We start from the raw sequence: 27,893 nt of genomic DNA on the forward strand, positions 1-27,893 counted from the left end.
ACCTTCCATTTCTTAAAGTTGTAATATCATCATTTTGTGTCATTCTTGAAAGAATACTGTGTAAACACGAGTATTGTCGTTAGGAAAATTTGCATTTAACATTATATTTTTCACATATTTACTGTTAGTCAATGGGGCAGTGCTCAGATGATTAAAAAGGCTCGTGTTATATGATATTAGTCAAGGTGATCAATCCAATATTATTAGTGTAAAAGGTCTAATTTGGTGAGTATTTGATCAAACTAGGTCTCCCAACTAACTCATTTACCTATATGATCTACCTTTCAAACTTATTATCTAAATGGATCTATTTTAGATACATCATCTGCCATCTCATGGGTTTAACAAAAACATAAAAAAATTGAATTTAATAGTATTTTACATGAGATATAAAACGCTAATTTTTTTCAACACTTCTATCAGAGAATTACATATGTAATGATTATATGAGGAGAGTGGAGAGAGAGGGGAAAAATAGATTTGTATTTTATCTTATTCAAATGAATCGAATATTTTTTCCTAGTTTATTAAATTGTAGCATGATAAACATATCGCCTTTTTTTTGTTTAGAATAAAACACTTAACTATTGAGTATTTTATAATTTACATATAATTAGAGGCATAAACGAGCCAAGTTCGAGTGAGCTTCGCTTGACTCGGCTCGAAATGAAAATTACTCTTAACCCTGCGCAAGCTCGAGACAAGCTAGTTAATCGGAGCTCGGCTCGGTTTACACAAGTATCGGGCTAGCTCGGCTCGGCTTGAACGACTTGTGTCTAAAATATTAAATAGTATTTTATTTTGAGAGAATAGATCAAGAAATCATTCACAAAAGCCATTTCAAGTTTATTAGTTTATTTGAGAATAACACACTACTGAGCTTAAAAAAACTCAGCTCAGCTCTAAACTTGAGCCCAAAGGTTAAATATGGGCTAGACAAAGGGTCAATCCTCCATAGATATAAAGACACTTAAGTCCTACCAAACTTTAGCCAATGTTGTAAGAGCCATATACGCCACCGAGACCTGTTTAAAGCCGTCGCACAGCTGAGCTATTAAGTTAAGTCACCAAACAATTTTATTTTGTTTGGGATTGGAGTTAATCCCATGACTCTTTGATTATGGGAAATGGTACCTACCAACTCTAGTAGGTAATTTTGACAGCTCTGGCCAAAACCTCTTTGTGCTATTGTTGGATTCCCTGCACGAGACCTAACAGCTGATCAAAGAAACTTTGAACACAGCTACGTGTCCCCTCCCTTCTCCTTTGCCGCTCTTCGCCAGAGTCCAAAATCAGAACGACAAACTCTTCTACCCTTCCCCCCTCTTCTCAATGATTCCACGTCCACACCGCTTAGCTCAGCAACACCCACTTCCCCATCTCTCGCGCACTCGACGCGAGTACTCGCTCGATGTACAAAGCGATCGCTTCTCCTCTTGCTCTTCGCGAATTGGCTCCAGGCTTCTCTTCTCGGGTTGGGTTTGAATCGGTCGCATTCGCGAGGTTGGGGAGTTCTTTTACTCGGAGGATCACGACGATGGGTAGTTTCTGATGCTGTTCTTAACTTCTTATTGGAAATGAATCGCCTTTCAGGCCAAAATAGTAATCTTTTTTTTTTCTTTCACTCTTCTTTGAGTCGTTGAAAGGAAGAATTGGCGAAGATGGGTGATTTCTGATTCGGTTCTTGTTGGAAATGAATCGCCTTTTAATGCAAATTTAATGGATTTCTCTGATTTCGGGTGATGTTGTTGGTCTTTCATTTCAAAGAACCTTGCGTATAATAAACCTTGCAGTAATTTGACGCACAAACCGAATTGGATTGTTTGCATATCGAATTTCTTTTGTTTGTGGTATGGAATGTGTCTTATATGTGCTGTAGTAATTAGGTTTTTGATGTATGGGCAGCTGCTGGGAGTTGTTTTGAGGAAATCGTGACTAGCCTCCCGAAGCCCGGAGGTGGTGAATATGGGAAGTACTACAGTTTACCTGCTCTTAATGATCCAAGAATAGGTAATGCGTCAGATCATCTATATGTTGATGTTATATGAATGAAACATAACCTGAGTGATCTATATTTCCTCTCTTCCATGCAGTATAGTAGGGTAATGTGGGTGCATCCACTTCTTGAATATCATCCATTTAGTGGGTTCTTTGAATCCTTTGAGGTCTACATTGTGGTTCATCTACTACTTGACCAATATATCAATGAGAAATCTGTACTACATTTGCACCAATTAGCGTATATATATAATGCTGGATGTAGCAGTACTAGTGTTGTTTCTGTTGTTATTGTTCTTTGTTGTGAAATTGCTCTTTAGGTACTTGGTTTCTTTCGTTTTTCTTTTAAGATGTATGGTACTGGCTAGTATATTTTGGAGAATTAAGTAGCTCCCTTATACCAGTATCCCAGATAGATGAACGATCTCCAGAATGGAAGTGAGATAGTTGTAGATGGATAATGCTTTTATCTGCTACATCTTTTACCTTTATTTTGTTGAAAAGCTGCTGCTTTTTAACCGTTTGAAGAAAGGATCTTCTCCACCTTTCTGCCTTTATTTTAGCAGGACAGAAAATTCTATTGGGGAAAATAAATTAGCTAGATCGAGAAACTTATGTAACTAATGGAAAACATGTCGATGATGATCTATGACACTACCAGGAGAGGTTTCAACATGTAAATTAAGTGGTGTAAAGACCTCCACTTGGTAGTCCGTTTGGCTTTCTTTTGTTAACTTACTTTTTTTTTTCTATGAACTGAGCCCTTTGGTCTTCTTGTTTGTTGAAGATAAGCTGCCATACTCTATCCGTATTCTTCTTGAGTCGGCAATTCGTAATTGCGACAACTTCCAGATTACCAAGAATGATGTTCAAACTATTATTGATTGGGAGAAAACTTCCTCTAAGCTAGCTGAGATCCAATTTAAACCTGCTCGAGTTCTTCTGCAGGTTTGTGCTGAAACAAGCAATCTATTTTTTTCTGAACTATTTCCTAGTGAAATATATTATCAATTGTGTTTCTGTGGCAAGGATTTTACTGGTGTGCCAGCTATTGTTGACCTTGCTAGCATGCGAGATGCTATGGCTAAGCTACATGGTGATCCTAATAAGATCAATCCATTGGTGTGTACTTTTCTCCTTGGGCATTTCTTCTATCCATCACAGTTTATTTTCAGCTAACTTCTGTATCTTGTTTTTAAATTAATTTATGATAACATATATCCCTTGTTTCTTAGCATGTCTCAATTATTTGTTAGTCATGGCCTCATCGCATGATTTCTGTGCTTCATGTTCTATCTTATGGTGTGGTTTCTTACTCCAGGTTCCAGTAGATCTTGTTATCGATCACTCTGTTCAGGTGGATGTGGCAAGATCGGAAAATGCAATTCAGGCAAATATGGAACTAGAGTTCCAAAGAAACAAAGAGCGGTTTGGTTTTCTTAGATGGGGATCTACTGCATTTCATAATATGCTTATTGTCCCACCAGGTTCTGGTATCGTTCACCAGGTAAAGTTATTTGCTTCGTTATGAAGGTCTATATGCCTTCTTTTGCATCCTGCATCATATCTTATTTTCTGCTAGAATTGGAAGCTGATCATAGTGATGTTCTTCAATGATTATATAATGAGGGATAAATGACACTATTTCAGGTTAATCTGGAGTATCTTGGTAGGGTGGTTTTCAAAACTAATGGCATCCTTTATCCTGATAGTGTGGTTGGAACTGATTCTCACACAACTATGATTAATGGTTTGGGAGTTGCTGGCTGGGGAGTTGGAGGGATTGAAGCAGAAGCCGCAATGCTTGGTCAGGTAATATTACATTTTTCAGGATATCCTTTTAATATCTCCCAAAAATATTTTATATTGTAAACGTGTAAATTAAGCACTTCATTGTACATTAGAGTATTAGACAATTTAATTATTCTTGTTCCTACTTTTGACCAAGTTCACGTTCCAACTTTTCCGAAAGGTTGATTCATAGACTGACCATGTTGAACTTATGTCTAGAGGAATGAAAATTTGAACTCGCTATTTAGTAAATAGATTTCAGAAGAAACTTTATGGCACTGGCTAAGAAATGTCCTGCCATATAATTGATCATACTGGTTTGAAGGCATGATTTGTTTGTATGTTCTTGAAGGTTGATACTGAGATTGATTATGTTGCACACGACTATCTAAGAGGCACGTTGAAATTGCGGAAGAAAATATTCACTAGGGAAGTTATTACATATCTTATGATATAGGTTGAACTATCATTTGCCAGTAGTCAATCCTATTATGCTCTCTACAATTGAGATATCAACTTTCAATCATTGGTGATTCATGAGACATTGAATATGCGATGTGTTACAATAAGGTACGTAAATGTATTCTTCCATATGAATGATCTGGTTCTATTAACTCACCGTCTACTCTAAAAGCTTAAGCTATTAGAGAACAGTGGTTTTATATTTTATATTTTAAAAGTCGATTTAATATTTTTCAAGCAAAAATGAATATGGTAGGATTTGAACCCATGACCTATGGCTCTAATACCGTATTAATTCACCAACATATCTAAAAACTTAAGTTGTTAATGGTCTGTTTGGTTTTAGTCCAATTCTTGAATGTGAAATTTAGTATCTTGAACTAGGCTAAGAAAATATAGTGTTTAAGTGTGAACTAGGCTAAACTGTAATTATTACTTTTGATGTGACGTGAAAAAGTAAAACATGTGTTAGTTTTGAAGAAAATTAGAGATACTTTTGCTTTAAAAACTTGAGATATGTTTCAGGTTGCACTTTCTCCCCATTTTATGTTTCCATTACAAATTCTCTCTATTTCACTATTTTTTTACTGATTTGCCCTCGCCTTATATTTTGAAAAATTCTAACAACTCTATTTTTTATTTAATGAATTACAATGAAATGATATGATATATTTCCAATTCATACAAAAAATATAAATTATTTTAGAGGAAAACTCTTCCTTATTAAATGAGACTAGGTGCGGGGGAAGAGCTATGACCATGTGCGTGCCCTAAGGTACAGCGCATGTGCACGTCACGCGCCAGATTTTTTCTTTTAGGATGTTACATGCAAGGTTCGTCAGAGATGCCGTTCTCGATCTAGATTGGCCTATCCGGATCGGGATTGACTAGACCCGATCCAGATCCATGGCCGATCCTTGTCAAATGACTAGAATTAGCCAAGATCAGCCAGGATCGGTCGATCCCGATTCAGATCGGGATTAGCCGGTTTTGATCAAACCGGGTCCGACTCGGAGACATCAATTATTGATGTCTCCAAGCTCTTTCCCTTTCTCTCTTTACTCTTTTCTTCTTACTCTCTCTCTTTCACTCCTTTCTTTTTTTATTCTCAATCTCACTTTCTAGTGGAGAGAGCTAGCTCCAACGAACTCCGGCAACGTAAATCTCACTCCAGCAAACTCTAAAGAACTATAGTTTATCAAGTATTCATTGTTTGGAACAATCACATGATTTATATGCTGATTATTATCTTTCTTAATATCCTTAGTATCTTCAAACATAAGATCCACATATTGATTATTATCTTCCTTAGAGACAATAAGATCTATTTGATATGAATGATATAATGCAATCACTCTTTGGAGCATCAGACCTTAGACATTATTATTTTCAAACTTATGGTGATTATGATAACGATCACAGGGATTTACGAGAGCCAACTCGGCATTCATCGAATTTTGACTTTTGAGTAAGTTAGTACTTTTGTTTAATTTTTAAGGCTCATATGTGAACAATTATTATTTTCTTATTTTTTTGTCATGTTTTCTAAAATTTTTAAAAAAAATTTGTATTTTTAAATAATATTTAGAATTTATGTAATTAAAAAAATTCGACCTGATCCGGGCGACCGATCCGGCCATTCCAACCAATATGTATCGTATTTTTGGAAGTCCGATCCTAATCCCAATACCGATTTTTTGAAACTTGGTTACATGAATTGATGGGTGGTTTCCAATTGGTCTGATGATGCTCTGATGGCCCGAATCTGACAATGGCATGTTCATCTAGGAAGGATGAAGAAGAAGATGAAGAGTGAAGTTGGCAAGGGGAAGAAGGTAAATAGGATATTTAAAAGAGGTGGGGCCTTGGGTTTCATGTTACGATCTCTTGATGAAATCCCAGGAATTTCATGATGCTCTCCCCTTCTCGTAACGACTAAACAAGAGGGAAAGAAGAATAGTGTGCACGTGCGCCCAATTTCCTTTTCCCAGTTATTATATTGTTGAATGGGGCAAACACAAAAGATGAGGCCATGTTTGATGTTTCTCATCTCTATTTAAATGTGAAAGGAAGTGTTGTTCGAACATTAATCAAACAAAGAACTCATTTTGGATATCAGCAAAAAGCAAGGTGTAAAACATAATAACTTCAAAATATCTGGGTATTAAAATTAAAATTTCCCTTAAAGAATTGTAGTATACTTTGTAGTGTACCTATTCTTGCTATCACTTTGTCTTTCTGTCATTTTTTCTACAGCCACATGATGGCAATCTATGACAAGTTATAGAAGCAAGATATGGACACAGGTGACAGGGCATGGTTTTAGCTGGTTACTTTTTAGTTCTTCCAGAACTGGCCCTTCAAAATCCAGTTTCTTGTTTGGTTTCCTTCATGATTGTTTATCTTTTATAATAGAGATGTCTTTTTTTTTTATTTTGGTAGCTGATGCTTTATTTACATAAATGAGCACTGAGCAGCCCATGAGTATGGCACTTCCTGGTGTCGTTGGATTCAAGTTGTCCAGAAAATTATGCAATGGTGTTACAGCAACTGATCTAGTGTTAACAGTAACACAAATGTTGAGGAAACACGGCGTTGTTGGGAAATTTGTCGAGTTCTATGGTATGTCAGATGTTGCATGTAGAACTTTCAATTTTCATGCAGTTGTATAATTGGTTCCTTAATTTGAGACTCTTGTATGTAGGTAATGGCATGGCTGAGTTAGCATTAGCTGACCGGGCTACTATTGCTAATATGTCACCTGAATATGGAGCAACTATGGGTTTCTTTCCCGTAGATCATGTCACCTTACAATATCTAAAACTTACAGGAAGGAGTGATGAAACTGTGAGTATTATATCCCTTTTGATAAATGACTCACAAATTTTACTTTGCATGATGACGCATTTATTTGAATTTTTGATGTTACTAAACACATTTCATTTTTTTTAATTTAAAAAAGTACATGTTTATTCAGCTTTCATGAGTTAAACCGAATATATATATTTATGGAAGAGCACAAGACTACCAAGAATCCTCTGTGTTGCAAAACAAATGTAGTGCTGTCTTGTTTTTTATTTTTTTCCTAATGAATTTGTTGGTATTGACACGATGGATTATTCGTGAGGCTTGTTTGTCATGTAGTGATATTGTGTTTTTACTTGGTAGGTTGCAATGGTAGAGGCATATCTACGAGCAAACAAATTGTTTGTTGATTATAGTGAAGTAAGACTATTACCTAATAAGTTGTCTTGAGCTTCAGTTAGGCACTGATATAATGGATTATGTAACTGATTTGCATTTTAAATTTCAGCCTGAAATAGAAAGAGTGTATTCATCGTACTTAGAGTTGGATCTAGCAGATGTTGAGCCCTGTGTTTCAGGTCCTAAGAGGTAATATCTGTGGACGCATAGACTTCTTTCTTTCTTTCTTTCTTTCTTTCTTTCTTTTTTCTTTTTTTCCTTTTCTTTTATTTAATGATCTCTGGTTCTTCCTTATGTCATTTAAAACTTTATTTCATCATTGTTGATGACAGACCTCATGACCGAGTTCCCTTGAAAGATATGAAAGCTGACTGGCATTCTTGTCTTGATAACAAAGTTAGTTTCAAGGTATGAGAAATAACCTTCATTATAAATTGCTTACCCTGGTTTTATGATATTTTTTTTTGCTTTCATTGGATAATTTGGCACTTAGGAAAAGCATGATCAACTCAAGATTAACATATTATCGCCATTTAAGATGTGTGTACGACGCTCTGAGGATGATCTTAGGAAGATGATTAGTTGGATGCGCTCATCCAGGAAAGATGGGATCGCACAATTCAAATTAAGTGATTATTGGGATTGAACAGTTTAAATTTTAAGTCATCAGAACATAGTAAAATAATTTGACTACTTTAAAATGTAGCTCTTCATGGAAGCGCATAATATATAGCAATAAAAAGACAACAATATCTTTATTCTTTATTTATAATAATTACACCTATACCCTCTGAAGGCCTGAGCTATTGCCCTTTTTCACATAGACGCCCCTCATTGATTTTTTGTGATATTGACTCCCTCAACTATGTAAAAGCTCCCAAATGTTCTTCCATTAGTTGTTTATTTGATTTTTTTCCATCAAGAAAATCTCATGTCACTATCAGTCTATCACGTGATCAATTTTAGACGCTCTCAATATTGTTTTACTCATATTTCGAAAGAAAGAAAGAGAAGTTATGAGTGGAATACTCATCTGACACAATTCTCTATCTGCATGACTGCGCTGTTATGAGATGGGAGATAATAAATAGTTGAGGGGTCAAAGTGACAAAAAAAATGAGGTAGTCCATGTCAAAATTGGCAATTGTTTGGAGAGATTTAGGTATAATTAACCCAAGAGCATGCATTCCTTTTGGTAAAAATATTTTTGTCTTTTTCACTTGTTAATGGTTTAGATTTTAACTTATAGTTATTTCCCGGAAGGTATCCATGCAAAAAAAAAGTTGGTTTTGAAGAGTACACATGCAAATTCGAAATTTAGAGGAATCTACATGATGACAAACTTGGAGGGTATCTCCGCAAATCCATATGTTTACATGTCTCTACTGCAACACAATTGTGATCCACTGATTTTACAGTTTTCAGACGTTGAGTATGTGAATTGGATATTGCAGGGCTATGCTGTGCCAAAGGATTTGCAGAATCAAGTTGTCAACTTCTCATTTCATGGACAACCTGCAGAGCTTAAACATGGTAGTATTGTCATAGCTGCAATAACTAGCTGCACCAACACCTCCAATCCTACTGTCATGCTTGCATCTGGTCTTGTTGCAAAGAGGGCTTGTGAGTTAGGTCTTGAGGTTAGCATTAGATAAGGTTTAGTCAATATTGGGTCTTATATATATATCCGTGATTTCTCTTATTATTCTGCTTTCTCCTGAATTTGGACACTAACGAGTTTATTATCAGGTCAAACCATGGATTAAAACAAGTCTAGCACCAGGTTCTGGAGTTGTCACTAAATATCTGCTCAAGAGGTAATTCAACTTCTAGACATGATTATGATGCTTGGAATGCATGTTTCTTGTTGTCATCCTTATTGTTCTCATTACTGTCATCATAAATATCATGATGAATTGCTGAATGCTTATGAATAAATATCATGCTTTTGATTTATGCTATTTATTTCCTAGCGGTTTGCAAAAGTACTTAAATCAGCAAGGCTTTAATATAGTTGGATATGGCTGCACTACTTGTATTGGCAACTCTGGGGATCTTGATGAGACCGTTGCTTCAGCGATTTCTGGAAATGGTATCTTCAGTTTGCTTAGTTCCTTTCCCCATCTATTTCCATTAATTCATTCTTTTTATCAGAGTTATTTTATATATGAAACATTATAAGGAATTTACTTTTTTTTGTCATAGACATAATTGCTGCTGCTGTTCTTTCTGGAAACCGAAACTTTGAGGGAAGAGTGCATTCCTTGGTTCGAGCTAATTATCTTGCTTCTCCTCCACTGGTTGTAGCATATGCTCTTGCTGGCACTGTAAGTAGACATTTACTTGAGTCATCAGTTCTGCTTGTCTTTCAATTTGTAGGTCTTTGTCTACCTCGGTGGCTGCAATAAAGTTATTCCAGATTATTCAATTATCTAATACTATGTACTTACCATCCATCTCTTGTATCCCTCGTGGTACTCCTTTTAAATTTTAATAGGTTCAATCCAAGCAAGCATTACAAATAACCTGCTTGAGTCCCGAGTGATACTGCTATATATATTTACTTTCTTCACATCTGTCAGTGATTCATTTTCAGGTTGACATTGATTTTGAGAAGGAGCCAATTGGGGCAGGGAAGGATGGGAAGAATATCTACTTCAGGGACATATGGCCATCTAGTGAAGAAATTGCAGAGGTAAACTACAGCTCTCAAATAAAGTTTGTCACCATGAAGGTCCTCTTTTCATATGTGCCTTTGTCTGAAACATCAGATGTTGGTAGTTAACCTATATGCACTTGCTTATGTCTGCAACTATGAGTAGATAAGTGGTATTAACAAAATTTAAATATATGCATGCATGCAAGACTTGACAGATTCCAATTCCAAGATAACTTCTATCTTACTCTGAGACCCAGATGGATTACCTTTCAGGTTGTGCAATCAAATGTGTTGCCTGATATGTTCAAAAGCACTTATGAGGCAATTACAAAGGGAAATCCTATGTGGAACGAACTCTCGGTTCCAACCTCAAGCTTGTACTCATGGGATCCTAATTCTACCTACATTCATGAGGCCCCATATTTTAAAAATATAACTATGACTCCACCTGGGCCACAGAGTGTAGAGCGTGCCTACTGCTTACTGAACTTCGGTGACAGCATTACAACAGATCACATCTCGCCGGCAGGGAGCATCCACAAGAACAGTCCAGCTGCAAAGTACCTTCTTGAACGTGGTGTGGTCCCAAAAGACTTCAATTCATATGGCAGCCGGCGTGGTAATGATGAAGTAATGACAAGGGGAACCTTTGCCAATATCCGCATTGTCAATAAACTCTTAAATGGAGAAGTTGGACCAAAGACAATTCACATTCCCACAGGAGAAAAGCTATCAGTATTCGACGCCGCAATGGTCAGTTAGTCCCTTATCTGTTAACTGAAATTTATTTCAAAGCTTGTATGGTTCATATTATCTTTTTCTTAACTATCAATAGGTGCTATGGGTCCTAGATGATGGTGATTGTCATTTCCCCTGACTTTCAGAAGTGTGAAAGATAGTATATCTTCTGACATGCCAACATAGTTGTACCTTAGACTTGCAAAAGATGGATAACAAGGAAAGCTTATACTGTAACATTCTATGATACCGAAGATTTTTCAAGAACTGTTGCACACTAGAATGAACGAGTGAGCTGGATTGCTTGAGTGCTGCATGCATGTGACATTTTAAAAATGCTTGGAGTTATATCACAAGTTATATCCTTAACATTCAACTGAAGAATGAGTTATTTCAATTTTATATTCCATTGTTCCTATGGTTGATAACATATATTGATTATGGACAACTACTATCTATTAGATAACTAGTTTATACAAAATCTTAAATTATTAAGTAATAAAACAACAGTGGATATCATGCTTTTTAACACGGCCCCTAGTACAGCACTTGGACAGATGATAGGTAATAAGATGTACAGCCTACTCACACCACAATACTATAAAATATGGAATAAAAGCAAGCTAATGAGGTTTGAACCCATAAACTTGAAAACTTGTTCTGCTGCTATATTAGATAACCAATAGACCCTAAAATTTAAGCTATTAGATAACAGCCCAACAATATATATCATACATTCAATACCTCAAGTTTGCAGAATTTGAGATAACAACAACCCTACCATTTGAGATACCCTATAATTTTGGTATAGCTTCCTTGGAAAGACTCCGGAACTAAAATTTTCTAGAATATCTATAACCAAAGATACATATATGTGCATATAAGTTGGCATGGTCTGCTGTGTTCTTATAAGGAGATTTATTACTAGGTGGCTTTTACAAAAAAATTCATGACTAGTAAAATGTTAGTAACAAGTTTTCTGGCTCTTTTGCATTTTGCTAAATGTACATTTCTTTCCAGATATCTACAATCACAGTGAAGTGATTTACTTGAAAAATTGTATGTGCCTTATATCTGTACATGAACTTTTCTTCAGAGGTATAAGGTTAAAGGACAGGACACCATAGTTTTGGCTGGAGCAGAATATGGCAGTGGAAGCTCCAGGGATTGGGCTGCTAAGGGTCCAATGTTGTTGGTGAGTTTTTCTTTGTGACTGTTATGAGCTCTTGTTTTCCAGTAGGCTCCTCTCACTATTTCTCTTTCATTTGATTCTTGAATATTCTTTGATCTAATAGGGTGTCAAAGCAGTGATTGCTAAAAGTTTTGAGAGAATCCACCGTAGCAATTTAGTAGGGATGGGAATCATACCGTTGTGCTTTAAACCTGGTGAAGATGCTGATTCACTAGGCTTGACTGGTCATGAGCGATACACGATACAGCTTCCTAGCAACATAAGTGAGATACGACCATGCCAAGATGTTACTATTGTCACAGATACTGGAAAAACCTTTACTTGTAAAGTTCGGTTCGACACAGAGGTAAATGATCTTCCATTTAACTATCCTGGGAGATTCTTTGTCATTTGAGTTCAATTTATTCCATATTTTCGATTAGGCTCCTACTAAGAATTGTTACTCCTACAAATTCTTGTAAATGGTATAAGGTTGCAGCAACTGGAAGTTGCAAGCTTTCTGGTTAAGTTGCATCAAATTTACTTGGAAAATTCATCTAAGAAACTTTGCAGCTTAATTTTAATGCCATGTTCAACTAGCCATATCTCCGTTCTCAAGAATTATAAACTAATGACTAATAGCAGTTATGGACTATAAATCTTTTTTGCTTGAGTAACAGATGAGATATTGCACTGTCTGTCGAATTATTCAAAGGTGAAGTTGATTTTTTTGTTTCTTTAAAGCAGTGAAGTACAGTAGAGGATCTTCATTACCTGAAAACAATTTTTATCGAGATTCAGATAATTTATTGCACAAGTATGTGAATAGAAAAGCATACTATTTTGAACAACATAAACATATTCTCGTAATAATGCTTGTTCGCTGTCTCTTCCTGCATCCTCTGTTGTCTTTTTGTTCATCTTTTTCTCTAACAAGCGATGACTCTAGAGTTGGTGTTACAGGTGGAATTGACTTACTACAATCATGGTGGTATCCTTCAATATGTGATAAGGAACTTGATCCAATCCCATCACTAGAATTACTTGCAAGATTTGGTTCTCCCAACTTTGTTCAAAGACTTGATCAGTTCCCATCAGTAGGACTACACATGCAGGTTTAAGTTGCAGATAAAGAGGGAGTATGAGGAAAGACTTTTTCCTTTACTTTCTCACCAGGGCTTGATATATATATATATATATATATATATATATATATATATATATATATATCTAGCTGTTTCATAGCACAAAGTCAGATAGAAGTTTTTGCCATCTTGTTTGATAGAGCATCAAGCATTAGATGAGTATTAGTATGTTATCTTGCTAACTTGTTTAATAAAAATATATCTAACAGTAAGACTTTCAGAGTACTATATATTCCTAGCATCAATGTATAAGTTCTTCACATTCGGTTTATACGACGTTGTAACTTTTTGATACATAAATTGTTAGATAATTAGTTGACTCAAAAACTTAAGCTATTTAGATAGCAAACTAACAATGTGTTTCATGCCTTTAATATGCCTTTTAATGTATGACTTTTAAAACCATACATGAACATCATACTGCAAATATTGAGAGTTGAGTTAGGGAATATGAATGGCCTAGTGAGGTTTGAACAGATGACCTTAAAAAAAATTATGATATTGTACTAAGAAGTTTTAGTAAATATAGGTTATATTTTACTTGGATAAATTTTATTTTAGGGAAATTTATAAAAAAAAACTATGTTTTGTTATTATTATTAACATCCTTATTTGACTTTATATTTTTGTTTCTATTGTATGAAAAATATATTAAAGGCAATGAGACAGTGCTCAAATGGTTAAAGGAGCTTATGATTGCACTGCACTTTGGTCTGAAAACCTGAAATCAAACCAGTTTAGTTTTGTTGTAAGATCTAAAATGCAAGTAATTCAAATAAAAATCAATTAACCCAATGGTTCATCTAGTGAATCCTGCAACTAGGACATATTTCTACAACCGACTATTCTAAAATTACCTAGTTATTCTCCTTAATGTTTAATTATGTTATTACTTACCCTAAGGGTAATATAATCCTACAATTGAAGTAGTTATAATTTTCAAAAAATTAAAAGTGTAATGAAGATATAATTTTTGTATTACATTATATGATTTGATGTACTTAAACCTAAGTATTAGTTTAACTAAATATTAAATTATCTTTTTTTCCTAATCTTATTCAATACCACTTTCGAAATAAACACTAATATATAAATTCTAATATTATTTTAAATTAACTTTAATATGCAGTTAAACTTACAAATGCCCACTATAAAAACTAAATAAGCTAACAATTGCATTTAAGCTCGCAAATAGATATTATAATACTATAATATTTATATATTATAACATTATTATAATATTATATATATATATAATAATAATAAATTTTAGTAATATAATATACTAATATTATAATATTTATATATTATAATACACCATAATACTGTAATATTATACTATTATAATATTATAATATACATATATTATAGTATTATAATGTTAAAACTTAATAATATAATATATAAATATTATAATAATAATCACCATCATGAGAAAGATATTTTCGTTACATATTATTCATTTTCTTCCAAAACTAACATTTTTTTTCATTTTTTCAAATCACATCACAAATAATAAATACGTCCTAACCTAATTCAGAACCAAACACCAAATTATTTTAGTCTAGTTCAAGGCATTGAAATCAAGACTAAGAAATGACGTTAACTAATCTAGTTCAGAACTTAATCTCAAATTAAATCAAATAATCTAACTATGTAATTCGAACTCTAATCCGATCAACTTGATGATTTTGATTCGGATAGCATTTGACGAGTTTTTAACTAAAATATACCATAGTTTAAAATATTCTTCAAAATACAACACTGGTCAAACTATTTTCAAAACTTACTCTACGGGAAATCGTTGTCTCAAACAACGATTTTTAGTCATTTCTTTTGTACGAAAGCGATTTATATAGAAGAAATTATTTTCTCTGAAAGTAATTTATACAGAAAAAATGATAAAAAAAAATTTATTTTCTAAGACAATAATTTTTCTAACAGTTTTTTAGTATATTAAAAACAACTATAAAAATCACAGTCTCAGACTAAGATTTTAGTATAGTACTAGTTTAGAAAATAGTTTTAACAATGATCTAATTTGATAAATATTTTAAATTTAGCATTATTTTGGTCAAAAACTCAGCATATGACTATAGACCTCTTAATTTCTCTCACCTGCTATATAAGTAATTCTTTGCCACGTATATGATATCCGTGCTCTAATAACCGTCCGATGTAAAACAGACGGCTTTGATTGTCCGAATTGTAGCGGTTCAGTTACGTTTCCGATAAATAGTGACGGACAGAGAGGGCGAGAACGAAATCGTTCGCGAAGCGCCCAAATCTTGGTTTTCGAGATTAGGGTTCCTCGGATCGGCCTTTCCAAATCCTTAATTGAGGTGAGTTCTCCTCGATTTCTCCCCTGTTTGATTCCTAGAGCTCGCTGTTTCTTTCGTGCTGTGTGTTGTGTTGGGACGATTAGGGTCTTGTTGTTCGTGGTGGACCGCGGATTGTTCTTGATTTCTCTTTGCTCCGCTCTTGCTTGGCTTTATGAAGATGTTGTCGTTGAATTGATTGATTCTTGGTTTTATTCTGAGGTGGGGAATCAAGGAACAGTAAGAAGTTGAACGTTGATCATGTAAATTAGTGTTCTTTCTTAACTAAAGAAGTTAGCTTTGCTCGATTTCTTGAGGTCCGAGAATAGTTGGAAGCGACTCTTGCTTCTGGATTATCTTTTCTTTTTGTTATTTTTTTTAGATCTTTATTGGGTTTTTTTTGTATCTGATACCTAATGAGATGCAGTGTATAGTACGAGGTTTATGGTTGCATAGCTTCCATGGTGTATTTCGTATCTCCATTTTGCTAGGTGTCTTTGTGAGCTGTTTTAGTTGAGCGAAAAATGCCTATTTTAGGTCAATCGTGACACTGCTTCGGTGGATGGTGAAGAAGGGAATATTTTGTTTATTTTACTGTTTTGACAAATGTGGCTAGCTCTTATAGGGGACCACGATTAAAACAAGAAAAGAAAAACAAATTCATGTCATATTATTATTTTTTTTATATTTGGTGGTTATTCTTTATGGGCGTGATGTTCTTAATGTTCTTGATAATAAAGAAGGCACTAATATCATTCCTTTATGGCCCTGCTTTTACGTAAATCTGTGGGGTTGTGACTTGTGTGTTGTAGCATGTTGGATATTGGGATTTGCTGCTACTTAAAATTGGGTGCTGTATACGTATATAATTGTCAGATATTGCAAAATGATTAACCTAATAAGTGAGTTTAATTGTGCATCTGCATTGTGCTCATTCATGTCTATGGTTGTAGAATTCTACCGATGTGTTGAACTTTCCTGTACCCTTTCGTTTAGGGAAATTCTAGGCATTCATGTATTGGTTGAATCTTGAGATATGCATGACTTTGGTGATTCGCTCATTTTATATGGGTTTTTTTGTGGCCCGTGATTGAAGGGTTCATGCAGCTAAACCATGAACTGATTTTTTTACTGCTGTTCCCAAGGAGTGTTGTTTCCATTTTCCATATTTGCTTCTGTTTAAAATGAATCTTGATATATGTGGATTGCTGAATTAGTACTTGTCTAATAAATAACGGTGGAGAGTGATGATGATTGTCCATGCAGTTTCAAGTGCATCAGGACCAGAAGAGGCTGAGCAAGGAAGTTTGATCCATTTCATCCCGGCTATTATATAAAAGCCAAAGTTCATGTCTGATCTTGACATCCAGGTTCCCACTACTTTTGGTATGTCTCTTATTCAGTTATTCTTTTCCTATGTACATGGGAATGGGATCAGTGGGAGGTCTTATTATTTTTTCATAGTAGAAAAATGTATTGGTCGACTGCTACATCAGGCTATTTTTAGATTTGTTTCTTGTTGCCCTGACTAAGTGCTTATGACAGATAATGTTTGTGAGATTGAATAGATTTCCACAAGAGGATCTTTAGGTTGATACTAACTTTAATACCTTATTGTCAAGCCAAAATTTCTTTCTTTTTTCGTATTTATGAAATACTTTTTTTTTCAAATTTGTATGAAATAATTAAATGGGAGTAGAGAAGGACTTTGTGTAAGATCATACTAGGTTATGCTTTTGTCTGTTTTATAGGAAGAGTAGTAGAAACTAGAAAGTTATTTCGCTTTGATATATCAGCAATGTTTTGAAAGGTGGTCATGGATGGCGGGTGGTCACCCCACCTCCTAGCCTCTAGGCATAAGGCGAGTGACAAGGCGGTCTAGCATTTTTAATATAAAAAAATAATAAATAAATAAATAAACATATATAATACAGATTAACAGATAATTACTGATTTACTTCAGTTAATTTCTTCAACAGATAATTACTTCAATAGATACTGACCAACTTCAATTAGGAAAAAAGAAGTTAAAAACTAACATATTTAGAGAGAATTGATCAATGGAAAATAAAAATTAAAAAATCATTCGGTGTGAGAGATTAATAAAGTGAGAGAGAGAGAGAGGAGCAGTGGAGTATTGCATATTCAATGTCAAAGAAATATCAATTTAGATACTGCTCTCTCTCTAAATTGATATTCAAAACACACCTGCCCTAGCTCTGGATCCTGGACCCTACCAAAGCATCCCCCTTCCATTCGCCGGCGCATTTTGGCTTAGCAGGGTGGCCAGTGCGCCGCCCCGCCATGGCAACCGCCTTTTCCACCATTCAATATACTGTATTTCAGCAAGTTACATTGTATTGCTGGCTTAAATTGTTTCTGTGTTTAATGACCAGGTTAAATATAAACTAAAAACTTGAAGGTATCTCTTTTGTTCTAGAAATCAATGTTATACATGATCCCCTTGATTGGAAGTGTCTTTGGTGACCAGAATAATGGGTTGGATATTTGCGAGCACTCCTCTAGGAGGAATGTAAACATCTTGATATAAATGGTTTTGCACAAATTTGGAAACAGAACAGAAAAGACGAGCAAAAAGACCTGGTTTGCAAAATATCAATTTGATGACAGTGATGATATTTCTTTGAGACATGGTTTTTATAGTCTTTTGAGTTAGTTTCTATTTTTTTGTCCTATCTTTGATAGGTATATTGGCTTGCGCATTCTGTTCCAATTTTAACATTGCTTAATGTATTGAAATCCAGAAGACTGCAGCTTGCATATGTAGGTATATTTTGTTGTTTTATTGTTAACCACGCAATAAAACGTTTTCCAAGTGATATCTGGAAAGAAAACTTTCTAGAAAAAAGCGGTGCATCTTATACCATGCTTCAGGACATAGTTTTACATTGGTAATATTGATTATTTGACGTTCAATTATTAGTTTTTTGTTCCCTTCATTTGTTCTTAGTACTTATGTCCCCAAAGTTAGCATATGATGACGAAAGGAAATTTGGCCTTCTCTAATGGTGCAGCACTCTTGCAAATGGAAAGATAGACTTTGTCAGCCATATTGAAACTAATTCCTTTTTATGCTTCAATTTCTAAAGACCCATTCGCTGAGGCAAATGCTGAGGATTCTGGTGCTGGGTCAAAGGAGTATGTTCATGTACGTGTACAGCAACGGAATGGAAGGAAGAGCTTGACAACTGTCCAGGGCCTGAAGAAAGAGTTTAGCTATACTAAGATTCTGAAAGATCTCAAGAAGGAATTCTGCTGCAATGGTACTGTTGTCCAGGATCCAGAGCTAGGGCAGGTGTGTTTTGAATTTACTTGTCTAATTAATTCGGGTTTATGTGAGTCATCCATTAATTTCGACACTTTTTTTCTATAGGTCATTCAACTCCAGGGTGATCAGCGTAAAAATGTTTCCACTTTCCTAGTTCAGGTACTTCATAATTCATGTATCAATCTGGTAACCCTACTCGGTGTGTATTTGTTGTTTGTAACTGTTTTTTTTTTCTTTTTTAAGGCTGGTATCGTGAAGAAAGAAAACATCAAGATACATGGGTTCTGAGAAACACACATATACTTCTGGATATATATCTTCTGTTGTAAGACCTGGAATTTCAGTTTTGCTACCAGTTTGCTTTGTTTGCTCCTTGACACTGCTTAACTAGATAAGTCTTGGTTAAGGCATAGTACTGCTTAAACTTTGATGGCAGTTGTATCTTGGTTTGAGTTCCTATTATTGCCTTATGAATAATATTGATTGCTTCCAGGAGTTACTGTACTAAATTGTGGATTTTGAATCTGAGATGCCTCCCTCAGTAGGATAATGATCAGATATTTTCCATTTCCTCTTATTCCCACTGTGCAGCAGCATCTTTATGGATGCGCACCCAGTGTTCCTTGGCATAAATAATGGCTTTTTAAATTGATCTTGGATGCCTACAATAACTTTTCAAGCCTAGTCTGTTCTGTCATGCTGAAAGTGTTTGTGGGAAGTTGTCATATAAAAATGTAAATCATGTCTATAATTTTTGGAATCCAGAATAATTGATCAGGGCATACTCAGTTGATAATGTTAAACAAAGCGGAGAATCAAAACAGTGAACTGGGTCATCAGTACCTAACTGGTTTGGAATTATTCTGGGATTCTAGTTAGAAGGTATTTGATCCTACTTCTGATCAATTTCAAGTTATCACCTTCCTTTCTCTTTTATCACACCCAGGATTTGAGCTCTGTTGTAACACAGAGGTGTTACAGATAACGAATCTTGCTACCCAGCCAAATTTTCCGAGTTTGATGCATCGGTTTGATTGAAATACTATTAAATATTAAACTTGTCTAAAACATAATTTTTTTTGCTCCCCAACTTTATCCTGATAATAATCCTTCCACTTTTGACGGTATTTTGAATTTAGAGAATGATTAATGGCTGCTTTCCTGCTTTTATTTTGATGTCAACTTTGCAACCAAAACGATCTCACAATATCTTCTTTCCATCAATCTAAACGAAAATTTAAATAGCAACGAAGAAGAAAATATCTTTTATTCTCCTGAGATATTCTTGCACAAGCAAAATCATACAAATTAAGCCAGATATACACAACTACACTCACCCAGGAAAATAGTACGACATACAAACTTGTTCCTTTTGATGCCTCATCCCCGCCTCATCCCCTTAATCAGAGCGAACAAATGCTCCAATGATGATCAAAAATCTTTTCCTAGGTTACATAAGCTTAACCGGCTGTTGAACTCCGCCCCTCATCATTGCGCAAAATTCGTCGTAATTAATCCTTCCATCCTATAGTCATTAAGATTACAAATGAGGGCATGAACTTTACTGCTCAAGTGAGAACATAGAAACAACTTACATTATCTGAATCAACTTCTGATATTATCTCTTTTATTGTGGCGGCATCACCCATTCCATGCTCCATCAAGGCAGATTCCAGTTCGTCTCTAGTGATGTAACTGTAAAAGGGTATGGCTAGTAGTATCAGATAACATCCAGAGTAGATTTGAACAGTGATGATCAACCAGTCGATGATCATATTGGTTAGTCAAAGCCAGTATATAAATTGACAATACGCACCCGCTATTATCTTTATCAAAGTACTGGAAAGCTTTGTATAAGTGATCATCTCTCTCTAGTTTGTGCCGGTGCATTGTGGCTGTGATGAACTCAATGTAGTCAATAGATCCGTTTCCATCCACATCAGCCTGGAGAGAACAGAAGAGTTCACAATTAGGTCGAGAACAAAAAATTGAAGAAAGATTCAAATATTTTCTTATATCCGTCGTCTTACAGCTTCCATCAGCTGCTTTACTTCAGCTTCTGAGAGCTTTGATCCAAGTCTGGCGAGCCCTGTTTTCAGCTCTTCATATGTGATGGTTCCACTTTGGTCGGTGTCCATATTAGTAAACATTTGTTTTAATCCTTTGATTTCTTCCTCGCTAAGATTTTCAGCAATAACCTGGAAACAGTTTACAATCTCAGAACTGAAATATAATCCATGCAACCAGATCTGGAGCAGTTATAAAATCAAACCTTCAGAGCCATCTTCTTGAGTTTGTTCATAGCTCTGAATTGTTTCATCCTGGAAAGAACTGCACTGTCTATAGGTTTATCAGATGCATCTCCACCTTCTCTAAGCCATGGGTGTTCTGTTTAAGCAACGTAATAAGTGAATCATTCCAAATTTGATGTGAAACCAATAATTAGCAGGACAATTTAGTGGAACAACAGAAAATTTGACAAGACGCAGACCAAGAACTTCGGCAGATGTAATTCTTTTCTTTGGATCCTGTGTTAGCATCCTTCTGACGAGATCTTTAGCACTATATGATATAGAATTCCATGGTGCACTTTCAAAGTCAATGTCTCCTTGCAGGATAGCATCAAATATTCCTTTCTCCGTTTCTGCAAAACACAGGCTTATTCAGCAAAAAGATATAGGGTGGCTCACTAGAATGATATTGTCAAGGAATAACTGTGGCCCTGATTTGTTCCCGATAGGGGTGTTCATCCTAAACCCTCTGACACTAGCCAAATGGATCGAATGATAAAACTCTGATAAATTCAACTTAAACTAGGGCTACTGGGGCTTTCAAATCTGACATATCAGCCATTATAACGTATGAGGAGATTGGAAAAGTAGGACTGATAAGACACATGTCCAAAATCAACCTCATCTTCTTTATCCATTATCAAGGGTGACTTTGATAGAAAACTCACTTTTTTTCTGCATTATGTACTGTTGTCATTAAAACTACCTTTATCCTACCAGCCAATCAAGTTTAAAGGATAAATATCTCAGTCTCAGTTATGCACAGATAAGACAACCTTTAATCCACTATCATCATCTATTTTATGGGGAAACAATACAAGGCCTACAAGAACAAGCAAGTTTTTGGTATAGGAATAGAATTGAAATTTATCCATACCAGCCCAGAATGGAGGTACACCACTGAGAAGAATATACAAAATAATGCCTGCACTCCAAACATCTATTTCTTTCCCATAATTTCTCCGCAGAACTTCAGGAGCAACATAATAAGCGCTCCCAACTATATCCCTGTATACTTTTCCTGGAGTATTAGTAACAGATTGGTGAGCACATATCTATACCAGAGTTCAGAAGAATAACAAGAAATAAATAAAGTAAATTCGACAAAGAAACAAACCAAAGAAGCAGATGAAAATTTTTAAGCCTCATCAATTGTATACAAAATATAAATTGTCAACAAACCAGTCCCACACAACTTTGCTCCAACCTTCATCCTAAGTTGTATTGTGACTGGAAGGATAACAGTCCAACATGACCCTGATGTAACCTAACTAGACAGTAACATACTTGCACATCCATGATACTAAAGCCTAAATGTATCCAACCATATAGTTCTCCTTCTTATTCATCTTAAGGTTCTCGATCATGTAGATCTCTATTGATGAGAGAGCAACGGTATCTTGTGAATAGGGACACTTTCTACGTGCACAAAATGTTGCAAGTTTATGATTGTTCAAATTTTCTAGGAGCTAAAATATACATCCTTGACTTGCTAAAGGTTCTTCTTGTACATTGTTATAGATTTGTGTGTTATCATGATGTTATCAAATTAAACTGACTTTCAAGTCATTGAGCTGACATAACGTGAATCAGCCTACATATGGCTTAGATATATGTTAGGTTCTATTTGAATATTAGGAATGATTCTAATCACGGTCAAGAGAATGAGAGATACTATACCTTATAATCAAAATTATGCAAGAAAAAATGAACATGTTCAAACATCCTGTGAAATTCTCAAAGCTATTGTTTAATGAAGAAAGGCAAGAACATCAACTTGAAATTGTCAAGATTGAGTCTCAACTCTCAAAGAAAAGTTAATGCAACTCATTGTTTTAAAGAATTTCTACCTTAACGTCTAGGCTCTCGCCGTAAATAGAATATAACTAGGCTCCTCTTAGGTCCCGCCTAGGTGACAGCCGTAGCATCTAGTATTATATTAAGTACGTCAATTGACTCTTATAAATCAAAATTACTATACATATTAATGAATTAGTGCATTATATTTTAACTTCTTCTCTAACTATTTTTTTTTTAAATTGCTAGTAGCCTAACACCCGCTAGCGTTTAGGCACTACATGATCCCTTGTTTGTCCATCTATCACTTACAGTCTCTTAAAACCTTAATGCAACCAAATATGGTTTAAGGCCTTGAAATCTGACAAAAACAGAAATCATAATTATGCCAACATGAAAAGTTTCAATTTGATATGCTATGAAAGAACTTGACTAGAATTGGATTTTGCAATTCAAATTGATGTAAATAGCTTTATCAACCACAACTCCACTCAAGATTCAGGTTAGGGGCATTTGTAGTGGAAAACTCTGACTTCGATTATCCAGTAGGATTGTTAATCATACAATGTAATCAAGACTAGCTGTTTCACTTTTTAAAAAAAAAAATTGTCATGTGCAGTCGCCAATAGTAGCTTCTACTCCTGGCATTTGTAGTGGAAACTTTTTGACACAGAGTTGCACTTTATCAACATTTTAACACGGTTTAAACTATAAGGCTTCTATGCATAATAAACACACTCATTTACCTGAATGGCAAGCATCAGGACAGGACTTGTTATATTGTGTTGATAAATGGATGTCCCATCATGCAACGCAGTTAAAACATCAGCCAGATTGTTTTCATTGCTTATACATCATCCTATGAAGTCTGAAATTTTTTAACACACCAATACCTTCTACTTCTAGGTCAGCATAAAGCATATCTTGATCCTAATCCTTAAAATGTAAATGAAGATATGTGGTTATTCCTATTTGTATGAGATATATTGTTTACCATGTAGCATGAAGCACTTCAGATTGATTGGAAGCCAAGTATTGCAATGACCTTCGGATTAGAAGTGCAAAAAGCAGGAGAAGAAAAGAAAATATTTATAATATATATCCATTATCCATATATCTGACAATGCATATCCTGATAAGTTATGAAGACAGCATGATTGAAGAGATAAAGTAAATTTGGTCCTTTGTCAAGAAAAAAAAACAAGGTTACAAGACAAAGTGACTATTGGACACCAACAACAATAAGGTAATACACGACAAATAACTGAATAAGTTATGACATTATGTTACGAAAACAATGGAAATAGTACTTCTCTGAATATCTACAGAGAAACAGAGCAAAGAGAGGAAAAGTCAGGAGAAACTCTATTTAGGAAGCATTATTGTACAAACAAGTCAGGTTACATTATGTTGTTGTTGATAAATGGATGAATCTTCATGCAATGCAGTTAAAATAGCAGCACGGTTGTTTTTGTTGCTTATATATCATCCTAGGAAGTCTGAATTTCTTTAATACACCAGAGACTTTTTACTTCTAAAGGAAGTAGAACATCTGCATAAAGCATTTCTTGATTTTATAATGTAAATGAAGATGTGTAGTTTTTCCTGTTCGTACCAGATATATTGTTTATTTTGTAGGATAATGCACTTTAGTAGAAAAGCAGGAGAGGAAAAAAAGAAATAATTGCAATACATATCCATTGTCCATATATCTGACAATGGATAAACTAATAAGTTGATTGAGGCAGCATGACAGAAGAGATAAAGTAATTTGGTCCTTCCTCAAGGGAAAAAAAAGAGATAAGACAAGGTGACTATTGGACCACAATGACACTAGGTAATGCTACTGCTCTGAACATATGCGCAGAGTCCTAGACAGATACAAAGCCAAGGCCAAAAGGAAGAGGAAAGGTAGGTCAATACCCTTCTTTCTTCCTATATGATAACATTGTCATCATGTCAATTTAAGTCCTATATAGCAGATGTGTAAGAAACTAAGAAACTTTTGTATTTAGTCTGTTTAAATTAGCACTTTAGGGAACCTACACATATGTTGGCATTTCACGATTTGTTGCAAGGGAAAACAAGATTGCAAAGGGTAGTGCAAGTGTCTATCCATGTGGTTCGACCAAAACAGAAGAAAACATAATGATTTAAATCAAAGTTCCAAATATCGAGATTGGAATTGACTATGCTAAAAAATGATACATATTGGCCATATTGATGGGTATCAATCATCTCAATTGGCCTCTATTTTAGAATAATTTTTAGAATATAGAAAGATTCTAAATTGTAAAAAAAAAATAGTAAAATATAATTAATAAATTACTCAAATTCGAAGTCTAAAAATTAAAAAAAAAATTATTTTCTCAATATCTCTCCCCCTTTTTACCACTCATTCTCTCTCTCTCTCCTCTCACACAAATAAAAAAATATTTTTTCTCTCTCCTATCTCCTCCTCATATGTAATCTCTCACTCTCACCTAAAAGAAAAAACAATGCTCACTCTCCCTTAAAACCCTCTCCCTCTGCAAATCCCCCTCCCCAGCCTGTTTTTCTTTCTCTTGCACTCTCCCTCTCTCTCACAATGCCTCCCTCCCTCTTTCTCCCAAGCCAATGCTTCTCTAACATGAAACGAATCTCCATTAACATCCGACCTCCAATACACATCCAGCTCCATCAATCTCCGGCAACCTCAAGTATGCAATTTTTTTCTTTCTTCTCTTTGTCTCCAATGAGCTCCCTACCTTCTATTTCTCTCTCTCAGCCCCCTCTCTCACTCTCCTCTCTCTCTTTCTCCCTTCTTTCTTACTCCCCCCTCTCTCACTCTCCTCTCTCTCTTTCTCCCTTCTTTCTTACTCCTCCCTCTCTTTCTTCTTTCCTCTTCCCTGATTTGAGTTCATTTTGATCAAAACTCAGCCGATCTGGATCGGGTATCAGCCGATCCGACCAATACCCCACGGAGACCAATCAACGGATTGGTATCGGGGTGGCATTCAGGATCGGTCAAAATTAGGAACCTTAATTTAAATGACATTTGAATGTTCAATGGAGTTGCCTATTACTAGTTTCTTTTTAGGAAAAATGAGTTACTTTTAAAGCCCTAGATTGTTTGGAAGCTTTGTTTACAAATTAGAAATAATCTCTAATCAAGTGTTATAAGAACTTCAAGAAACAAAAAATCCTAGGTTTATTCTCTAGTAAACAGAAAAGAGTGACTTCAAATTTTTTGTCACATCAATGCACGAGTACTACTAATAAATGGCCATATAGCATAGCAATGTAGATAAGAGTATTAAGTCGCAATAATGTTTCAGATCTAGCAGGAAGCAGTGAATTTGAAGGCTCAACTATTTGTAGAAAGAAATATTTTTTGCAATCACCTAAATTATCTTATCAATGGAATTTATCAAGAAGCAAGATATCACATGCTCTGTGCATGAATCAATGAGAATTCATTACCTTCATCGATGAACACTGATAGCCCAAAGTCAGTAGCCTTAAGCATTGCTCCCTCATCCTTAGTTGCAAGCAAGAAGTTCTCCGGTTTGAGATCCCGATGCATCACACCCATGAAATGGCAAATGTTCACCACTTTAACGATTGCCCGACAGATGGATGCTGCAGCGCGCTCCGAGTAGTGCCCCTTTTCGATAATCCTATCAAACAGCTCCCCTCCAGCACAGAGCTCCATGACAAGGTGCACCGATTGCTTGTCCTCGTACGCCCCTTTGAATTCCACGATGTTTGCTTGCCCCGTCAGATGCTGCATGATCTGGATCTCGCGCTTGATGTCTTCGCGATCATTCTTGTTGATGAGCTTGCGCTTGGAGATAGACTTGCAAGCATATTGCTTTCCTGTGGAAATCTCCACACAGAGGTAGGTGATGCCGAATTGGCCGCGGCCAAGCTCTTTGCCAAGGGTGTAGGAGGATCTAACATCTGAGAAAGGCTTGCCAAGGATCGTATCAGGGGAAGGCGCAGTCTTGGGTGGGGCAGGGATTGGGGTTGGAACGGAAGCCATTGCAGGAGGAGGAGCAGTCCGACGGTCCTCGGGCGGCGGCGGCTGAGGCTGGTAATACGACTGAGGAGGTGGGGTGGGCTTGGTCTGTTGTTGGGGCACCACTGGCCTCTGGTAGGAGTAGCCATTACCTCCTTGCTCCGAACCCTTTACTGCACTACAGCACTGACCCATCTCTCACCAAGAACAGGATAAAAACTTGATCTTTCTCTCAAATCCAACCAAAACTACTAATCCCCAATCTAAATCACAATCCTGAAAGCAATTCAAGTAAAATTCAAATCGAAATTACAACAACGAAATCCAATTACACCCAAAAGGAAATAAGACCTCCTCAAGCTGAAAGGCGAATCTTCTCCACCAATCCGCATCAGATTCTTCGGATATCCCCGGCAGAACGATAGATTATGATTCTTGTGTTAAAACTGGGAAAGATTAGCGAAGATTGGGAACGAATTAGGAAAAAAAATTATAGGATTTAAGATGTTCGATAACGATTGAAGACTCGAGAGAGGAAGGGAATGGAACAAAGGATATGAAAGCGAGGAGACGACGACCAAAGTGTGGACAATTAAACGTGACGACTACTAATCCGAAGCATGTCTTCGTGGTTTCTTCGGATTAATTTTGGGATTTTTGCAAATGACTACCGACGTTTTAGACATATTTCATTAAGCATCTTCCGTCTCTGTAAAACAGTAAAAGTTGCAACAGGAAAGTGGTTCTTGCAATAAGCACAAAAGGTAGGAATTATTTGCAAGAAGAAACCTCTCAATATCTAGGAAAATGATTCTCTCGAATGGAGAAAAGAATTTCAGGGGAAATATATTTTTTAAAACAAATTTATTTTAGCGCTTTGGATTCACGCCGGTAGATATGATTCAAATTTCTTGAGAAGATAGAAAGAAGCCAATTGGGCTAAGTTTTCGACCCTTGTTTTAAATGACCAATATATTGTCTCTTAAATTTATTACACTTTTTTATTTCCCTTGGTAGAGAAGGCGAAGCA

At 35.5% G+C, this 27,893-nt stretch overlaps 3 protein-coding genes across 3 annotated transcripts; 2 read left to right on the forward strand and 1 right to left on the reverse strand.

Annotated features, from left to right (window-relative positions):
• The first annotated feature begins 1,353 nt into the window (after positions 1-1,353).
• On the forward strand, positions 1,354-13,495 carry LOC140796526 (putative aconitate hydratase, cytoplasmic). The gene is made up of 20 exons (XM_073149570.1): positions 1,354-1,541; positions 1,906-2,010; positions 2,786-2,946; positions 3,028-3,120; positions 3,320-3,505; positions 3,649-3,810; positions 6,729-6,873; positions 6,956-7,098; positions 7,420-7,476; positions 7,565-7,644; positions 7,788-7,863; positions 8,910-9,095; positions 9,205-9,272; positions 9,429-9,547; positions 9,661-9,782; positions 10,052-10,150; positions 10,388-10,867; positions 11,949-12,047; positions 12,148-12,390; positions 12,987-13,495. The coding sequence occupies exons 1-20, from the start codon at positions 1,412-1,414 to the stop codon at positions 13,059-13,061; spliced, it is 2,829 nt and encodes a 942-aa protein (XP_073005671.1). The 5' UTR covers positions 1,354-1,411; the 3' UTR covers positions 13,062-13,495.
• A 1,728-nt stretch (positions 13,496-15,223) lies between these two features.
• On the forward strand, positions 15,224-19,284 carry LOC140796111 (protein translation factor SUI1 homolog 2-like). The gene is made up of 5 exons (XM_073148984.1): positions 15,224-15,510; positions 16,753-16,872; positions 18,597-18,802; positions 18,881-18,934; positions 19,019-19,284. Exons 2-5 carry the CDS (start codon positions 16,836-16,838, stop codon positions 19,061-19,063), a joined length of 342 nt encoding a protein of 113 aa, XP_073005085.1. The 5' UTR covers positions 15,224-15,510; positions 16,753-16,835; the 3' UTR covers positions 19,064-19,284.
• Positions 19,285-20,011: 727 nt separating this feature from the next.
• Positions 20,012-27,478, reverse strand: LOC140796110 (calcium-dependent protein kinase 19-like). Its single transcript, XM_073148983.1, has 9 exons — positions 27,215-27,478; positions 26,326-27,139; positions 21,944-22,087; positions 21,267-21,419; positions 21,048-21,163; positions 20,806-20,973; positions 20,592-20,719; positions 20,371-20,470; positions 20,012-20,300 (listed from the first exon to the last, which is right to left on the reverse strand). The coding sequence occupies exons 2-9, from the start codon at positions 27,056-27,058 to the stop codon at positions 20,226-20,228; spliced, it is 1,617 nt and encodes a 538-aa protein (XP_073005084.1). The 5' UTR covers positions 27,059-27,139; positions 27,215-27,478; the 3' UTR covers positions 20,012-20,225.
• Between the last annotated feature and the right edge of the window lie 415 nt (positions 27,479-27,893).

Source organism: Typha latifolia, chromosome 10, assembly GCF_019914945.1.
Source record: "Typha latifolia isolate L0001 chromosome 10, TyphaL0001v2, whole genome shotgun sequence".
In the NCBI taxonomy this organism is placed as follows: domain Eukaryota; kingdom Viridiplantae; phylum Streptophyta; class Magnoliopsida; order Poales; family Typhaceae; genus Typha; species Typha latifolia.